The sequence below is a fragment of the Cetorhinus maximus genome, chromosome 26 (genome assembly GCF_964194155.1).
Source record: "Cetorhinus maximus chromosome 26, sCetMax3.hap1.1, whole genome shotgun sequence".
Taxonomy (NCBI): domain Eukaryota; kingdom Metazoa; phylum Chordata; class Chondrichthyes; order Lamniformes; family Cetorhinidae; genus Cetorhinus; species Cetorhinus maximus.
Window position 1 is genome coordinate 22636841 of NC_135904.1, and position 20542 is coordinate 22657382.

Below are 20542 nucleotides of genomic sequence, written 5' to 3' on the forward strand. Positions count from 1 at the left end.
TCTCCCTTTTACCTTCTCTGCTCATGCACGAGCTTTCCCACTACAGACTTAATTAGGGGTGGTGCACCAGTGTGTAGCCACCTGTGAGATGTTGCAGTGGTCCATAGTGTCGAGTGCACAGATGTCTGTGACCATCTGCCTAAAGAGTCACAGTCTCCATTGGCACAAGTTCTCGGTTATGTTCAGGTCTCTTTACCTGTAGACCCAGGATATTGTCTCCTTCTCTTTGGTGCCCTTCTCCTCACTTCCCTGACCTTCTGATGCCCAGCACTCTGCCCTGCCTGCGCAGGCTGATACTCCTCATCTCCAGTGGCCTCCATTTCTGAGGGTGCAGCACCCATTTGGAGAAAAGAATTCTTGTTGTCTTAATAAGCTTCGTATCGCTCTTATTTTTTTCCTTCAGAAAAGTATCAGCCTTCCACTCCAAAATTAATAAAACTCAGCGGAATAATCCATGCTGACTCCACGTTCCCAAATGTGGATGGTAACATCTATTGTTATTGAATATAAGATTATGTGCATCAGTCAATGGTTCCAGTAGACGAGGGAAAAGCTGGATCTAAATTAGTTTTGTTTCAGTGAACTTCAGACTAGATTTTTCATTGTATCAGAGGAAGGACACCATGTAGATTTTTTTTTAAAGTAAATGTGAAATCTTCATTTGCTTAGCATTCAATTATCCAGTCTTTCTTAGCTTACAGAAGCAATTAAGAAAGTACATCCAATTAGATTGTGTCCATGTATACCCTTTGAAACTGATGCTGGTAGGTTTATAGATCAATGGCTAATCCTCATCCAGCAAGGTTCTCCTCTTATATAAGTACCATGCATTAAGGAGTGAAATTAGTCAGCAGTTCACCATAGGTTTTGAGTGACTCTCAGCTGATTTTTTACCACGTCCAAGTTCATAGAACAATAGTTAAAACTCACTGCAAACGTGGTGAACTGCTGACTAATTTCACCCCTTAATGTATGGTACTTATATAAAAGAGGAGAGACTTGCTGGATGAGGATTAGCCATTGATCTATAAACCTACCAGAATTGGCAGCTTAACAATAGTTAAAACTCTTTGTCGAGGCTCATTTTCTAGTCTCACTTTCCCACTTTAGGTGGTTCCAAATCAAATGGAAATAAAAAAAACTGGCATGGTGGAAAAATTGGCTCCCGATTCACTATCGCCGGATTTGTACCGCTGGCATAGATTAATCTCAACCCCTAAGCAAGAATACTGCACCTATATCTGTCTGAAAGCAAGGTAATCTAAATGTCAAAAATGTATGGCAAATGGGGAGTAATATTATTCAGTAACAGCAGTTTCAGTCACTTGACACTACTTTTCACAATGTCCAAATGAACAAACTCTCAAACTCTGTTAAAAGCAGTGATAGTTTTAAAAATATATGGCGTCAACCTTAGAGAAATTGGTCTGATTAAGTCTTGGGAAATCTACCTCCTGCAACGCTGGTACCAAATCGTCCCAGTTCCATAGCTGCTCCTCTCTAGTAACCGAGAGCTGAAGTTTTCATTAAATGTAAAAGGTTCAAGTATTTATTTCCTCACAGTCATAGACAAATTGGGACAGGAGATCTCCTCGTGCGGGAAGAAATCAGAAGTGAAGGAGAATTCAGTTACCTGTGTCATAACACCATTGCACATCGTCTATACGTACCCTATATTTAGAAAGGTCAATCCTCAGCGAGTTATGCAGCTGATCTAGCAGCTTTATAAATTTTTCTCTCTGTAAAATAAATAAAACAAAATACAAATTTCTGTATGTCTTTGGAAAACATTCCTGTGACCTCCAACTTTTAATTCTTCAAGGACAAATATTTATTTGAAAATGATGATATATAATGGGTAACTACAGTTTCCTACAATACTGCCTTCTCGCTAATGCCACATTCCTAGTTGTATTATATTTGACTGGCGTTATCACATAAGTACCAGCATTTTAATGCAGAACTTTGTTTCGCTATTACCTTGAAAGAGTAAAAATACACTTTCAAATGTTTTATTACAGATGTTGATAAAACCAGCAGTGTACCAATGCATAATCAGACTTAATATTAGAAAACCTTTTACTCCGCACAAAAAAATCAATTTTAACTATCATGATGAATAGGAGTGTCAGCGCAATTTATAAAGAACATTCTTCTGTAATGTTGCAGGTAATCTACAGATAATACAAATTTTGCTAAGACAATCAGCACAGACTCTAGGAGCATGCATAGTTCATTTTCATCATTTAATTGATTCCTAAGAAACGATATTTTCAACTTGGAATGGATACTCAGGTCTTCAGGAAACAGAAGGGATTTAATGAGTTTCTGATGGAAAAGAAACCTGCCACACGGTTTTACAACAAATTGTCCATTATTAAAAATAGCTTTCTCTTACTTTATTTCAATATAGTTAATGCATAGTCAGTCAGTGATTGCATGCAATTGGGTGCTGAAATACATTTTTTCTGGTCAGTAGTTTTATTTAGGAGGGTAGTAGTTATGAATTATGCTTCTTGGTGCATCCATCCTAATGAATGCATTTTATTGTGAAATATTTTGTGCCATATCTATAGTGAAGCAATTGGTAATATAGATATGTTTGAACAATTTAGGAGATTAGTGATATTTATTAATTTTAATCAATTTTGGTGCTTAAGCACTTGAAAAATTATATTAACATCGTGAAAATCTGTGCATTCAGACCATTAGTTTTCAGCATTTAATTTCTTAAGCAACTACTCAGTTAAGTGTTTTGTACCTAATTGGGAATCATGTCATATTAGTTCAAAATACAAAATTATTTGCAGAAAGAAATTATTTACAAATCAATTATTCATTGAAGGGAGTTAGTTATGAGGAAGGATGTGAACACATGGGGCTTTTCACTTAAGAACAAGTTAAGTTATGAGAAAATCTGATAATGTTGAAAATTCTGATGGATGGTTTGGTAAATAGGGAAATCTACTGTCCCAGTCAGCAAGTCAGTAACTTGGTGAAATTATTAAAACAACCGGTTGCAGGGATGAATACACAAGCATACTGCCGGGGTGAACTGCAGTAGCAAATAACAGCCTTAGTGCCTCCACAGAAAGTGTGGATCAGGTAAATACAGTGCATTAAACACATGCGATAATTTGTTGCCCACAATTCTCACATCTATTCCAGTGTAAGCTTTTTCTTCATCCTTTCATGGGATGTGCCAGTATTTGTTGCCCATCCCTAATTATCCTTGAATTGAGTGGCTTGCTAAGGCCATTACAGAGGGCATTTAAGAGTCAACCACATTGCTGTGCATCTTGAGTCAGATGTAGGCCAGACCAGGTAAGGACAGCAGATTTCCTTCTCGAAAGGACAGATGGGTTATGACAAATCGTGATGTTCACCATTACTAAGACTAGCTTTCAATTCCAGATTTTGTAATTGAATTTAAATTCCACCAGCTGCCACGGTGGGATTTGAACCAGAACATTAGGCGGGGCCTCTGGGTTACTAGCCCAGATTACATTACCACTACACCACTGTCTCCCCATGTGGCAACAGCAACTTCTAGACTTACATCTTGGTTAATTGTTTCAAAAATTCATGAATACCACCAATTTTCAACACAAGTTGGTAGAAATTTCCTCGGTTGCTTTGCCATAGAGCATCTTTTAATACTTCCTTCAAATTAGAAAATGTTTAGTTTTGTACAATAAATTTTTGACAAAATATAAATTTTTTTCTGAAAATTTCTGTCCAATAGCACGGTGAAGCTACATAATTTGTGTTGCTACAAATGGGCGTACACAATGATGGAAAATCCAGAGTGCGAATGCAACAGATTCCGATCAAGTGGAACTACCCAATAAGTTTTGGAAAATGTTGCAATATTAACCTTTCAAGCTTTAATTTGAAAACAAAAAAGTCCAGGCAATCTTCTACCTTGAAATTCCTAACGTTTGAAGGTAATCAATCCTCCGGTCAGTACTTTCTGGACTTCAGAGATTTTACTAAGCAGTTAAGTTGAGTCTGCAATTCTTTTAAATATATACATGTCTAAACCACAGTTCTGCTTTCCCCTGCTAAAAATGAAATGAGGTGGGTATTATAACTATAGGCCTTTAATCTGTGCCACTCAAAATGAATTCAAACATTAAAGTAACTGAAACCTAAAAAAATATTAACAGTAGAGTGGAAGGTTAGCAGCATTTTCTTCAAGCTATAGCAAGTGAATTCAATAAGTCCTAAGAACTTTTTAAAAATTACTTTCCACACACTCTTGGTTTACAGTCGGCCATTGTTACTTTCTGTAACAATGATCTCCTACAGTCAAGTGGCAAATATTGCAGTCATAGTGCCAATACCCAGTAGTGGTGCAGCCTGAAGCAAGTATGATTTTTAGTTTTATTTAGGGACCTTGAAACTCTTCCAACCCAGAATTTCGAAATTGATTGCATCAATAGAGTCCTACAGTTTAAAGGAAACAAAATGGATTGCAACCTGGGGCAAGTTTCTTTTTTGGTTTATTTTCATACATCAATAGTCTTTTCATATATTATCTGGATCATTTATTAATTTGCAAATAAGATTTCAATGCAAAGTGCATAACTAATATTGCACTTACTCCAAAGTTTGAAGCAGCAAATCGATCTGAGGCCGAAACATTTGTTGAAGCTGTAGTATGTGCAAAATATGCATTAATATTGGCCAACAAAGTGCTCATTACAGCAGGAACCCCTGGGCACATGTATTTGGATGACAGACAGGAGAAATGCCTATAAGAAAAAAATGTATGAGTTTATTTATTTAAGATCCCACTTTTCATAGAGGATACTACCAATTTATAACTTGTAGTGTTCAGATGTATGGTTATATGTTACCAACATAAATCACAATAAAATACAAGCTGTTTTGTGAAGATGATACATTTGCTGCTCCTCAAATGCTGAAGCAGTCATGTCACACTCTGTCTTGGGCTGATAACTGGCAATTAACATTCACTCCACACAAGTGCCAGGCAATGACTATCTCCAGCAAGAGAGATCATAACCAACATTAGACAAGGCATTAAATGGCATTGGCTTCATGGAATTTCCCAGGATCAACATCCTGGAGGGTTCATGGATCAGAAATGTAAGTGAACCAGCAGATAAATACTGTGGTTACAAGAGCAGGTCAGAGGCTGGGAATTCTCTGCATGTATCAACGTTTGATCTATTATTTTCCAGATAGCCTACTGGATAAAAACATCACATACAGGAAATGCTAGTATTGAATCCTTTGAGTTGGCTGATCTCAGCTAGATGAGTCACAATGCTGCTGAAGTTGTCTCAAGGTCCCTGGGCTACAGAAGGACAAGAAGAAAGGCCATTTGGTTACCAAAATGGTACATTTCCCCATTGCTCCAAAGTTTTCGTTGGTTGCTGATGAAGCTCCACCACATGATCTGAAGAACCCCCATTAAAATTCAAGCCCAGAGATTTTGGATCTGAGGATTTTTAGAAATATTTACATATTTTGAGAAAAGTAAATTGTGTTTTATGTATTTCAGCACTATATGGTTATCACTGCAGGAAAGAACACCTTCTACAGTCTTGGGACACAACGTGTCACAGTCAATGATTTATTTTTGAGGTGTTAACTTGTAGGCAAATGTGCCATCTGATATGTGCACAGCAAGATCCTACAAACAGTAAATGAGATAAACGAACATCTAATCTGCAATGGTGGTGATGGTAGAGACACAATTGGCTAGATCAGCAGGTCAACTTCTGCTTCACTTCCAGTAGAGCAACAGGATCTTTTGCCTGAACAAGCAGCCGGAAAGTGGTTTAATGTTTCATGGCTGTCAGGTGACAACATCTCTGCATTGAAGTGTCAGGCCTTGTTTTTACTCGAGTCCTGGAGTGGGATATGAACCTTCAACGTGTTTCAGAAGCAAGAGTGCTACCATTGGGCTTATGTTGCACCAGATTACTGTAATATTGTTCGCTATGGTGTCCTGGAATGTCAAATGGAGGAGAATACAATACTATCTGGGGTCAGGCCAAGAGTCTGTACTTTAGACCTGCTGGCAATATAAGAGTTAACTATTCAAATACAACCTCCTTTAACAATTTGCCAATATGAAGGCGTTTTTGAAAGCCTAATTATCAGGAGTGAATTATGAACTATTAAAGGAAATCCATTTTAGAGCAAAACAGTATTAAATACATCTCAAATACATTGTCTAATATAAATGATCTGTAAGTCTGCCACACAATCTAATCAACATATCATTTGTCAGTGCATGCATGACAAGAATGTCCAAAGTGGTAAAAAAAAAGTCAACATTAAACACATTGTGTTCACTCACTAGACTGTGTGGATGTATTATCACAGAATTGTAAAGGCGAATAATAGTTAGTGATTGTAAGAGAAAGGGCTGCTTAGTTAAGAGCTGGCAACATTTTGCAAAAAACTTTCCAATGTGATTTTTTTTTAAATTACACTTAATACTATATTTGGAGAAAGTTGAATCACATAATCCTTTTGTAATGCAATTTTAACATTTTACTTATTTAAGATTAAGTTCAAACCGTAATACTTTACAAAGTATAGTACCATTTTTATTATCCAGTTCTGGTGCTGGCTAATCAAAAATGCCAGTTAACGGGGACGTACATTATTCCAGGGTGCTGCCCTGTCTTCGAGGAGAAAGGGGAAGCAGCTGGGCAGTCAAGGGCCCAGGCACCGCAGGGCATCACAGTAAAATGAGAAGCAAACAGATCATCATCACCACGACCGAAACCAAGCTGAATAGAAACTCTCAGTGGTTTGGATAAACAGCTCTGAGCGCGATGCCCGCATGCTCATCCCCACATGCTCACCCCAAGCAGATCTGACAGTACAATACGACGTGAACAAATTATAAAATGTGTGTTATATTCTTGCACTGTGCCCAGGGATGAGAAATTTCCGCCAAACGGCGGATTTCCGACATTGGGGTTTCAGGAATCTGCCATTCGACTCTTTATTCCTGAACTTCAGACCAGCACTTTTTTTAAAAAAAAAGTCGAGCTGTCACTTTCGCTGATGGTTACTCTGAGTGGTAACTGCTGCTTCCGACCTTCAGCCAGCTTTGTGGGTTTCTGGCTGGCTTCTTTTTTTAAAAGTTGGAACTGACTGGGGTTTGGGGATATCAAAAATTCCGGTTAATAGAGAATTCCGGTTGGTACAGTGACGAATAACCCAATCTCACTGTACTAGTTAATCTATTTTTTTTTCAAACATACCTCTCCCCTGAATCCTGTTAATTCATTAACAAATTCTCCACTATTTCCAAATCTTCACTATAGTACATTGTAGTAATTGTACCTTCCAGGTATTCAGAGTGAATCAATTAACAAATATTGTATCCTCTAGAGAGTACATGTGAATGAGTCAGAGGCATAATTTTAATTCCCATTGTTCTTTGCAACAAAATAATTTAGTTTAATGCTAGAATATTTCACGGCAGTAAATAGCAATTAACACAAAGAGCATTTTATGCTTGCTGGTTAATTTATTAATTGAAAAAAATCCCACATGGCGAGGGGTTCATGGGGAAGGGAAGGAGAGGGAGAGCAGTGAAGCAGAATTGTTCACCTCTCTGGTATAGGGTGAAGAATTTCACTAAGATCAGCAGAATCTCTCAGCTCTCAGAAATGAAAAAACCTGACAATAATGATGTCCACAGGCAAGCTGAAAAAACACAGAGATCAAACTCTGCATATTCCTCCCTGCAAAGTGAACTCATCAAGCTGAGGAGTAACCCAAACAACTGCTGTCACTCCCTGCCAAATCCTATTCCCATCTCTCAAAAGTACTGACTGGGCTACAGTTCCAGTTACTGGTGCCCACACTCCCACCAACCCGACGTCTGTACCCGAAATACTAATGGTCTTTATTCACATGAACTGAGGCAGTGAATATTGGCAGGTTATAAGATATCAAAGCTTAGGCCAAGCTGGTTTCAAGTGGTGTACATCTTCCAGGAGGATTCACTAAATAAAGCAGCTCTTCAACATGAGAACTCACAGTCAGGCAGTGAAGGAGAACATTGGAACCTACCCTTTATACATAAATAAGCATTTATTCACAGGGGTACACATTGCACAACATGCATCTTTAACCAATAATCCCTCTTTCAGTCTGCTTCCCTTGTATATGAATACAGGTGAATCCTCAATTAATACCCACTACCTGAATACAATTAACACCCAACTGATATACAATTAACACTCAAGCAGTAATAATTTTTCATTTGTCTAAATCAAGGATTCTGAGGCCAAATTCAATTCCAGATTGGCTCAGGATGGACTCTGAAGCAAACCTGGGAATTCCTATTTTGTAACATTAGAAAATCTAGGTTCGAATCCAGTCAGCTTTTGTGATTCAATTGTTGCTGTATGTTCAACATGGGTTATAATTGGTGTCGGACAAATTTGAGATTTTTGAACTTCATCCATTGAGATTTCAAAGATGACCCATATGTTTAAATATAAGCAAACATAACTTGTTATTTTTAATACACAAGATAATCCCAGTTCATGTGCCCACTCAGTATGTTGTGCAGCTTTAGCCTTAGTGCCTAAGGTTGCGAACTTTCCAAGATTGTCCTGGAGTATTGAGGAAATAAAGATTAATCTCCTGGAGAGGTTTGCAAACAAGCCAGGAGAAAAATTCAAAAGGGGGTTTAAAAGGAATGATTTATTTTCAATTTTCTTTGAACATTTCTTTATTAGTTATGAAAATATTGGAGATCGGCAAAAACAAGCTGTTTGACTGGGCAGGCAGGCAGATCGTGAGATGAAGCCTCCAGGGTGTATGTCCAACCCTCCTTATGCGAGGCCTTAAAGAAAAGCTACATGCAAATTTCCAGCAAATTTGCTCCCGCCTCCCTCTCCCTAGCTTTATGATGATTATTGCTTTTATCTTCAGCCTTTTTTTTAATATAAATAGTCTCCTTCTTTTGTTTCTCTAAATAATTTGTGCACCAGAGACAGAGACATTCAGGAAAACCGTCAGCTCTACTTTCTCCACAAATCACCTCAGTTTAAAACTAAATAAAACAGCACTCCCTCAAACAGTAAGATTTAGCTGTAACCTTAGATACTTCTTTAATGGCTACAGCCTGAAAGTGTGTTTGAGGGTGGACATTTAAAACTAGAGTCTAACCATGCTGGGGTACACCCATGTTCTACTCTAATCTGTGTAGCAAACCAAAGCAGTACAATGCCAGACCACACAGGGGTTGATCAACTGCCTGGAAGCAGGTATCCAGTGGCAGGCTGGGGTGTCCCAACTCCTAGCAGGCCTACAGCTCCTCCCCTGTCTGTCTAGGTGGGGTACAGCGATAGGACACCTTGGAGTGGGGACCCCCAACATTCATGGTCTGGCTGATTTTTCATTACAAATTTCAAAATGTGGCTGACAGGGCATCTTCTTGTTGAGATGCCCTCCCAGTCTCTAATCTTGTGTTGCAGTGGATGCTCTCTGAAGCTAGAAGGGCTCTGGTTGGCCCTCCAGCTTCAAGAGTTCGCCCACAGCTCTTAATTGGACAGCAAACCCATCGCCGTGTCAATTAAGGGTTCACCCACATGAAAACCTTAACTTTAATGAGGAGATCCCTTGGAGGTGGTTTTAGTGACCCGAAAACAAACTCAACTCATATTTGCCGCCTCCCTGGAAAAAGTTCAGCCTCAAGAAAGGAAACCAAACATTCAGCATTGGGAGTGGGCCTTGGACATAGGGAAGAAGGGGCATGGGACACCAGCAAAGGCCTCAGTAGAGAGGGACTGACCGGGACTGGTGCAGGTCACAAGAATTCAGCTTGGATTTACCTTTAAATTACTTCTTTAGTTAATCTAGTTCAGTATATAGCATCATGTGATTCTGTGCTGTACAAATGTTAGAAAGGAAGAAAAAATACAACCACTTAAAGGCAGAAAACATTAAAAATGGACAAGAAAATGCAAAATCAACAAAATTCTGTAATTTAACTTCCCTAATACAAGGAAATGCTGAAACAAAGATGGATAATTAGGCCTGTAGCTTTATATCCTAATTAATTATGAATTTTCCTATAGGGACCTATACATATACACGTCTAATAATCATTAAATTTAATTAGAAAGTACACTTTTGTTCCAGGCTTTTTTTTTAAGTCTCTTTGTTAATAATGATCTAAAAATAATTGAAATGGATCTGATTGATGTGGCGATGGCAAACAACTGGCAGGCTGGTATACTTGACTGCAGCAAACAAATTCTTTCCACTACGACTGACCAGCAATGACTTCTTAAGGATGTCAATACAGACAGCATTTAAAGCAAACGGTTCACTGAGTTTGCACAGCTTACAAGGAATCATATCAAATTTGAATTCTCTTGAGTTCAGCTTTGCATGTACAAATTATTTCAAGGAATCTATTCATTTGTGCTGAACAATGAAAGTAATGCACAATGATTACATTCTAATTTTTAAAAACAAAATTAATTCTTGGGCAAGGTCACTGGCAAGGTCAACATTTATTGCCCATGCCTAGTTATTCCCAATAGGTGATGCTTGGCATTCTTCTCGAGCTACTGCAATTCTCTGTAGCGGTGTTTTGATGCTGCTGAGTGGCTCTTAGGCCCCTTCAGAAGGCACTTGAGAGTTAACCATGTTACTGGGGGACTGGACCGGGGTAAGGATGACAGGGGTAATTTCCTAAAGGTTATTGGCGAAGATTCCTGCTTCAGACACCACAGACTAGGCTCCCAGCCTGGAGTGTGTTAACAAGTCTTTATTAACAACTCATAACTATGTACATATTTACAGTAGAAGGTACAAGTAACAAGCTGACCCCATGCTAGGTCTTAACCCAACTGTGTCCATTTCCAAACAGACGCTGGCTCTGGGTCAGGTGTATTGTTACATCACTGTGTGGGCGGTACTGTATTCAGTCTCACATTAACCCTTACGTACCAGACCCTTCTACTACAATTAGTGAAGCATTTGGGTTTGTATGACAATTGATAGCATCATGGACACCTTTATTGATACCAGCATTTTATGTCCAGGTTTTTAAAACCAAATTCAAATTCTCAAACTGCATGGTAGGTTATGAATTCATGCCCTCTGATATCTTAAGAATCAAAATTGAAACTATCTAGGTCTAGGATAACTGGGGAAAAAAAATTACAAATGATTTACTTACGTCATGGCCTGGTAAATCGATTCAACTCCATAGCGCATTGCAAATTCATCCACAATTTCCTGACCAAAATCTTCAAAGTACACTTTCCATGCCTCATCTCCTTTCACTTGTGGGATTTTCACGATACCGTTATATTTTGTTTCAGTCAGATAAGTGAATAGATTCTGAAGAAAATAAGAGTTATGTTAAATCTGTGCATTGTATTTCTGGCCTTCCTGATGATGACATTCAACACCAGTATTATTCTATTCATTCTGCCCAAGTTCTATTTTTATTTTGATGCACATTACAATTTTCCTACTTGTATTTTATTTTTAAAAAAAGCAGAACATCATAATCTACATGAATGACAGACACAGGGGGTAGAAATATGTCAGGCAGCAACCCATTATACACAGTGCCTGATATTTAATTTCACTGACTGCAATAGAACCAAACATCAGTTGCTACGTATAACAGAGAGCTGATCTGATAATGCCCGTGTTGCTCCACCACCTGAGATGAATTTCTACCTCCCCGATATGTAACCAAAAGGTCCATTGTGAACATTAAAATGCTATGTAATAAATAGATTATAGTACAAGGCAAATAATGAGCTATCAAATCCATCAAGCAGAAAATAATGGTTCTGGATGAAAAAGTTTTGAGCAACGAGTTCTTACAGAAATAAAGTGGATACCGTTGGTATACTTCAATCAAAATAGAAAATCGTTCTGTTTAATTCCTCGGTTGGAACCAAGTGCAGCACATCTGCACTGCACAAAATTAGTGTGCATTTGAAAAATTATGAAACATTACACAGTGGCGCTCTGTCCCTCACCTCATGTAAACATGTGTACTGCACATGATATGGGGCTACTTTTTCTTCTCCTTTAATTTCAACACTGATTTTCATTCTAATTGCACCAGAAACAGCCGATTTGTCGGTTCTCTTCTCTGCAAAGAAATACAGTGCATAATTCAGAGATATTCTACAATGCATGAAAATATCTTAGTGCTCATTTAGATGTTAATGATTTATAAATAGCATGAACATGATACATTAGTGAAGTCCCTAAAGATTGTGCATCTCCATTTTTCCTTCACAGTTAATAATTGTTACTCATGTTATAATTTGATGTTTCAAGCTAAAAATTATTTTAGGATTTTCATTTGCATATACTCAAAAGTATAATTTTAATAATTGAAAAATAAAATAGGGTGAATCTGATGATCAAATGCAGAAAAATAAAGGGAATGAAAGATTGAATTGAGAGATTTAAAAAACTTCAAAATTAAAAGTAGGAAAGAAAATGTAAAAATGTAAATTTCCAGATTTAACAATTTACTGCCTGTAGGAACAAGACTTCACAGTTTCAACTGTTCCCTTTCTGGGCTGTAGAGATCAAGTGGCATTGCAGGAACATAAATCTCATTGTTAAAAGGTCCTTGCACAGTTAAGTGCCAGCCCTAACTTCCTGCAACCCATTTAAACAGCAATCAATGCACAAAGGCGGCTTTTTCTTCCTGTACCTGATTTGACTTTGAATTCGCTCCTTTTAATCCACCTTCCTTCTCAGTCCCTCCCGCGATCATTTCCCAATCCTTCAGTCTCATTGCCTGTAGAGATACACAGTTGCTTGCCCCGTTAACACAGATCCCAGATGCCCCGCTTCCCTCGCTGCACCGTCAGCAGCTCGCATTTTCAGCAACTTCCTGGGCAAACTTTTTTCTGAACTGAAGAGTGCAGGAGTAGGTTCAACCAACAACAGAGGCCATTTGGTGCCCTGTTGTAGCACATCCTGGCCCAATATTCAGTGAGATGTAGGCCAGTTAACTTTTACTTCTAACTATTTTTTCTTACCTTCACACATTAGTTTCTGAGCCACGGGCTGATATCGCCATTCTAAATTGTTTCCCCTTCAGATTTTACACCAAAAGTAGTTACAAAACCTCTCTTTCATTCAAAGCTACACCTCATTTGCCCCAGCTCTATCCCTGGTTTTGCATTTGTGAACTGTTATTTAATTGGCTTAAGTACGTGTCTTCAAACTCTCAATAATTAAACTCCACCCAGCGTGAAACGCAGTTCCCGAGGATAGCGGGAGCGGGTGGGGGGAGGGGGGAGGGGGGGGAGTGCAATGACCGCTGGGTCCAATGGTGACCCAGCAGCCTGTTCAAATAGCAGGCAGGCAGCCTTGCAAAGGCTGTTCATCATGGTAAACAGAAGGGCTCCCCAGCGCGCTGCTGGTGAGCAGATCAAGCAGCAGGGTAAGGCAACGGGGCACTGTGCCCCTTGCTTTTCTGACGAGTGCTGAGCTGCCTCCTGGAAGAGGTGGCGGCACGGTGAGAGGTCCTCGTTCCTAGGGATGGGAGGAGGACCCCCATCTGACCAAATGTGCCTGGGAGGAGGTGGCAGGCATAGTCAGCTCCCATGATGTGGTGCAACACACATGGGTCCAGTGCCACAAGAGTTTCAATGACCTCTTGCGCTTGGAAAGGGTGAGTACCATGGTAGCAGAGGTCACTTAACACAGCAGGTAGGCTTTCCCACCCACCTCCCCCATCTGAGTGCAGTTACAGCATTGAATCCTTCACGGCATGTGTCCCTCGCCGAGTGGGACAGCAGATATTGCCCAAGTCTAGTTCACCCTGAGAGGGTAGTGCTGAGATGGGTTCTGCACCCGCAGCATGTGGTAGACTGACACCCAGAGTACTGTTTTTGGGGCTACCACAAGGATCTGCACCTAGGCGCAGTGCTGGAACTGCAAAACATGTCAAAGTCAGGCTGCTGACTGAATGGGAGGGGAGCTTCCAGGTGGTGGGGCACCCATCCATCTGCTGGCCTTGGCGTTCCACATGCTTGTGCGTCCTTGCTTTGCAAGGTTAGACCATGTGGTGGCAAATGTGATGGAGGCAGCTTGTGGGCAAACCATCCATGGAATCTCACACCTGATGTCAAGAATTACCTCAAAGATCAACTGAAACTTGTAACTGACTGTATTTGTATTGTATTGTATTGTAACTGTATTTGCATTACAACAAAGCTACATTCCGTGCCATCAGGCAGAGACAGAGTCTAGAGAGACGATGGCTATGTTGAAGGTGTGATATGCTCTTCCTAGCTCATCACAGGGAAGAATGGGCCATTCAGAACTGATGGCTTGGCTACTTATTAAAAAAAATTAATCACCTAAACCATAACAATAGCCAAGGTTTTTCCAGGCATGAGCTAATTAATTACCTTCTGTGAAATACTCAAAATCATCATGCAGGGAAACAGGTCATGTGATCAGAATCACGACTTTTGAATTGTCTTTTTTGACAACACCCCGGTTGCTTGTGTGTGCGCACGCGAGTTTTCACCTTTATGAAAATAAGTTTATTTTTACCTGGGTGGAGTTTTAGCACAATAGAAACTAACCCCTTTTGTGTTTAAACTCAAGAAAGCCTGTCGTACTGAGTTCTTTGCAATCAGCATGTAAATGGTCAAGGAGATAAATTGACAGAGTCATCCTTACAATTTTCAAAACACCCTGTTACGATCAATATTGTACCCATCCTCACCCGGTCATAACAAAATGTATTTAAAGACAATGAAATTCCCCCTGTATGTGGGCAATAATTACTTTGCATTTCAACGAGCAAATGCATATTATTCTTGCACCTAAAGAGCAACTGCTAATGGTGTTCTTAATTCTTTCATGGGATGGGGGTGTTGCTGGTAGGGGCAGTGTTTGTTGCCCACCCCTAATTGCCCCTGTATTGAGTGGCTTGCTAGGCCATTTCCGAGAACAGTTAAGGGTCAACCACATTGGAGTTACATGTGGGCCAGGCCGGGTAAGAATGGCAGCTTGACTTCCCTAAAGGACAGCAGTGAACCAGATGGGTTTTTACAACAATCGAAATGGTTGTCATGGCTGCCACTACTGAGGCTAGCTTTCAATTGCCGATTTATTGATTGAATTTAAATTCCACCAGCTACCATGGTGGGATTTGAACACGCATCCCCAGATTAGCTTGGGCCTCTTGATTACTAGTCCAGTGACATTACCACTATGCCCCACTATATTCAAGATGGCAAGCAGCAGCAACACATGAATAAAAACAATATTGGATTGCACCAATCTGGTTTAAATACATAGAGCAAACGGAGTGACAATTTCCTCTGAAATTTCCATCATAAAAGTTAAATGCAAGTCAATGCCAAAGTGCTGCTTTATATTTTACACCTACTGTAAAAGGGTTGAAATGCAATTAATGAAACAAGTCATAAAATGCTCTGTTAAGGTTATGATGCGCCTGTTCAAAGCCAGTGACAGTAAAATCATAGAGCTTTGTTCAGAGGAGAATAGAAGCAACACCAAATTCTAAATTTTCATAAAACGTAGAAACCAGCCATGTAAAAATAGATAAATAGATCAAGATTTGGTGTATCTGCACAGCTCATACTTATTGTGGAAAGAAAACATCAACGACCAATTTAGCTGGGATGATGGGTTAAAGCACATTCCCTTATTAACTCAACTCCTACTGGCAACCCTGTCCAAAAGCAACTCCGACTGTTAAGTCCCAATCTGAGCCGAATCCTGCTGACAGCTGTGATCAAATTTTCTCCCTTTGGCATCAACATGCTGAACTGAGTAAACTTGCAGCTGATAAGTCAGGCACAGGCTTATTCCTTCCAGTGTGAAAATACTTTTATTTATTTCAGTGAGACCTTTAAAAATTAGTACTCGTGAGTTGTTCCCCATTAATGCCGATCCTCTCCATGGTATGAGTTCCTGATCGCTCCTCTTTAAGCTAATTGTTGAATGCGAGAGATACCAGTGAGAATCAGGCCAATTATGGGTGTTAGCAGGAATCTGGTTGGAGATACATAGTTAGATCAGCTGTCTAACTAGGTCACTCTGCCTTCATCTGCAAATCAGTCATTTGAAAATGGTCACTGTTGGATGAGTGAAATATTCATCTTTATGTCATTTCCTTGTTAATTTAGGATGAATAAGCATTAGTACAGATATGCCATGATCGGCCAGTTACAAGTTTTCAGGTATTTCTTATACGATACTCGCCAAAGCAAAATTGGATGCACCTACAATTTCGATTGACTGCTGTCAAATATGCCTGTCAACAATTCTTAGCTGCTGTGGTGTAGTGTAGTGCCCTGCAGCGACCAGGTTAGTACATGAATTGGAAAATTGCTTTTGGTTCTCTCTCACAAAGATGTCTGTAGTCATCATGTATGACATCAGGAAGTTCTTCCTCACACGAAAAAAATCTTTGAATTATTTAAGAGTGAATTGGTTAGGTGCACTGGTGGGAATTTCAGGTCCTTCTGGATAAATGAGCTGAGACAGGCTGAATTTCTCATTCATAATTGTATTGTAATTTGCTTTTAAACAATTCAAGCCAAAAGCTAAATCTTTTGTCACTTGTTTTTGTAACTTTGGAAATTTTACTTCAGATCTTACATAGAACTGTTACACTGGATAAGGTACATCATATTCATCTGGTTCCTCAAAACACTTTTACGTAAAACAGGGACACACTGAGGCACACAAATGTTTGAAATCACTGATATACGACAAAAAAAAATCAACAAGTTCAACTGCAATCTTGCCTTAATTTGCATCTGATGCAGTAATTAATGATATTCCAGATACTTAGCAAATTAAAAACAAAGGTTTGTAATTTGTTCCAATTTGGTCTACTCTGCATCCTGATGGGCAATCCAAGAAGACTTGTAAGTTTTATATTCATTTTACTTCAGCAGATGTGCATAAAGCTGGAGATTGCCACCATAATATGTCACAATAAGTTTATATTGTGGGGTAATGAAAAATTTGCTGAGGGTGAATAGGAGAGAAATTAAGTTACAGCCTATGGTCGCAAAAACGCTAAAGCATTTATATAGATGTAATAAAATTCTGATCGTATGACTAACACAAATTGAAAATTGAAACATAACATGGATATCTGGAAGTGAATTGCAGGGTTGTAATCTGATAGAAGAGTTCAGAAGACATTCTTAACCCAGGGAATAACACAGTTTATAAACTCATCTAAACCACAATTAGATTACAGTTTTTGACTAACCCCTATCTAAGTTAGATATTTATATATAGAGAGTGCATTCCTCCCGTTTTGTAAGAGGACATTGTACTACTTGATGCATAATGTGCCATTGTGTAAGGCCAGATATAAAACATAAGAGTTGAGTATAAAGTATTGTGTGCTTAAGAGGATGTAGGACCATGTATGGGCGAAGCCAAGATCGGCACCTCATGTTCAATTGAAATTACTAAAGAGAAGGAATAAATGCAGGAGATAGGCAGCAAAGGAATGTTTGAAAAATTGCAGAATAGAATTTTAAATACCAGATGCATAGATGATACAGATGTTGGTTGTGCATGTACAATGTGATCTGATTTAAAGCAAAAAAGAAAAAAGCAAGCCATTTCAACAATATAAACACTGGAAAAGCAAATATCTATCCCTACAACAGATGCTGTGTATCCAAAGTTTATGGGTATTCAGGGAGATAGTTACCAATCTGTGTCACCCCCAACTTTCAGAAAGGGCTACCCTTGCAATAATACCTATATAAAACCAATAAACTCAATGGAGCAGATAATGTTGGATACTTTGGATTTATATGGTGAGGAATATTTTCTATTTCAATTGAAAGAGTTAAAGTATAATTTAAGTACAACTCAAATGAAACTGAATACCTAATAGGGTGCTGGTGAAATCATGACTGTTGATAAATCAAATTTACAATCCATCAGAGTTTCATCAGGCTGATCAAGAGTATGTTAAACCAAATGTATCTACATCTAGTTCTTAAATATACATGAAGTACAATAGAAAAAAATTATAAGCTAACTTCGTGCTAATTTGATATTTTAATATGTCAGTGTGAATATATTGCTTTTAATTACTGTTCAGGACACAGAGTGTAGTTACAAATAAACTAATTTAGGGATAAGAGAGAAAGAAAAAGGGAAAGAAACAGAAATTGAGGGAGACAGAAAAAGGCTAACCACAATTTCTACTGAAGAAATGTTAATCTTAAAATGTGAGCCAAGCCATTTAGGAATAAAATCAGGAAGAATTCTTTCTACATAAAGAACGGTGGGAATCTGGAACACTCACCCAAAAGGCTGTGGTCAACTCAAATTTTCAAGACTGACATCAATGGTTTTTTGTTAGGGATGGGTAAAAAGGGAAAATGAATAAACAAAAGCAGGTAAATGAAATTGAGATATGCCACGATTTATTAAAATAATGCAACAAGCTCAAAGGGCTAAATGGGTTATTCATGTCCTAGGATCCTGTATTCAAACATAATAATAGAAGCCAAAAATGTTATTGCAGTGCCTTACGAATAGTCAGCAATAAATAATGACATACCTAAGTTGTACCAGACATCCATCTCACCGCTCAACGTTCGTACTTCAATAATTGTTTGCCCAAGGAAATCGTCTGATTCTTTCTTGAAATGCTGCTTAACCCGAGATTTAATATCGTCATCTTCATCCCAGACTCTAACTTTTATTCTATCAGTTGAATTGTGGCACTCACTGTTCATAAATAAAATATAAATATTAAAAGTATAGCATGACATAGATTACCACATTACAGAATCTCTCTTTCTTACTTCATTTATAAACATCTTTTTATTAAGTAAAATAACTATTTAGCACCATTAAGAAATGATTCGTTGGACCATAAACAACATTCTTGTGAGAGTAATTAAATTTTGTTATCTGCCTATTACAGAATGGTTATGCATATGTTTAATTGAATGTTGTTACATATTTCCTGTATCGTTGCAATTTTCCTTGAACCATTATGCTACATTAAGACAAATGAATTGACAGGAAAACTGCTGCTAAAGATTGAGCTTTGGATTTAGTTAGATTCTGCTTTTCTGTGAGACCAGAATACATTCAGATCTATTAGTGTTCTTCCTTAAAAATGAGCCAAAAAGAGGATGAAAAGATAGATTTTTAAGTTCAGCAGGTAATAGGAAAGACAAATGGAATGTTGGCCTTTATTTCAAAGGGAATGGAGTATAAAAATAGGGAAGTCTTGCTAAAACTATACAAGTTAGACCACACCTAGAATACTGTGAGCAGTTTTGGTCTCCTTATCTAAGGAAAGATATACTGGCATTGGAGGCAGTCCAGGGAAGGATCACTAGATTGACCCGGGGTATGGAGGGGTTTTCTTATGAGGAGAGGTTGAGCCTGTACTCATTGGAGTTTAGAGGAATGAGAGGTGAGCCTATTGAAACATATAAGCTTCTTAGGGGTTTGACAGGGTAGATGCAGAGAGGTTGTTTCCCCTTGTGGGACAATCTAGGACCAGGGGGCATAATCTCAGAGTAAGGGGTCGCCATTTAAAAAAGAGACAAGGAGGAATTTCTTCTCTCAGAGGGTAGTCAATCTGTGGAATTCTTTACCGCAGAGGGTTGGAGAGGCTGGGTAGTTAAGTATATTCAAAGCTGAGATAGACAGATTTTTAATCAATGAGGGAATCAAGGGTTCTGGGGAAAAGGCTGAAAAGTGGTGTTGAGCATTAGCAGATCAGCCATGATCTCATTGAATGGTGGAGCAGACTCGATGGGCCGAATGGCGTACTTCTGTTCCTACATCTTATGGTCTTAAACAGATAAATAAAGCAGATTTCAGTTGCAATAATGCAAACATAACCACCCGGATTCTTTCACATTTTCCCACCATAATTCAAAAATCGTATTGCAGGAATTAATGCGTCATAAAACCGTAATGAAACATCCTAAGAAACAAATTAAATGTGGCTCACTGAAAACATGAAATTAATGGTTTTGTAACACAAATAACTTGAGCCAACACTCCAGTAAGTATATCCGGAAAGTTACAGATAAAACGTTATTTCAAGAAAGCAACAGCTGCTGTATATCTCCAGCTAATTAACAGTATTTTAACTAAAGTTTACTCAATTCCACGAATATCTCAGAGGGTTACTAAATTACTTCTAGTGTTCAATAATGCCCTTAGCCTTTGCTTGTAATTTATTATAACAGAGTTCCAATCACGTTCATATCTCTCTGCATAGTGTTGTATGTAGCCTCACATGCAGTCATTCATATATACTATTGAGATGTACAAAGTAAAGGTTTCTCCACTGCAGCAGTAACAATCTCAGTTGCCACAGAATTAGGTTATTGAATACTCTGAAGCTCAGTGAGCACAGCACTGTCTCATTTATATAGTGCTTGAATCATTATTCATCTATTGCAACTGGAAAAATGTTGAAATAATTGTATAAAGGAGTACTGAACAGGCAAGAGGCTTGGATTTGCTTTCTTAA

At 38.6% G+C, this 20542-nt stretch overlaps 1 protein-coding gene across 7 annotated transcripts in view; it reads right to left on the bottom strand.

The window, feature by feature from the left end:
• unc13c (unc-13 homolog C (C. elegans)) overlaps positions 1-20542 on the bottom strand; it is a 585292-nt gene that overhangs the window by 202451 nt on the left and 362299 nt on the right. For all 7 annotated transcript variants that reach the window (XM_078530361.1, XM_078530365.1, XM_078530363.1 and 4 more), the window contains 5 exons: positions 18599-18768; positions 12024-12139; positions 11204-11367; positions 4607-4757; positions 1671-1739 (listed from right to left, as the gene is read on the bottom strand). In XM_078530361.1, coding sequence (XP_078386487.1) covers positions 1671-1739; positions 4607-4757; positions 11204-11367; positions 12024-12139; positions 18599-18768 — 670 coding nt within the window. The remainder of the gene's footprint in view (positions 1-1670; positions 1740-4606; positions 4758-11203; positions 11368-12023; positions 12140-18598; positions 18769-20542) is intronic.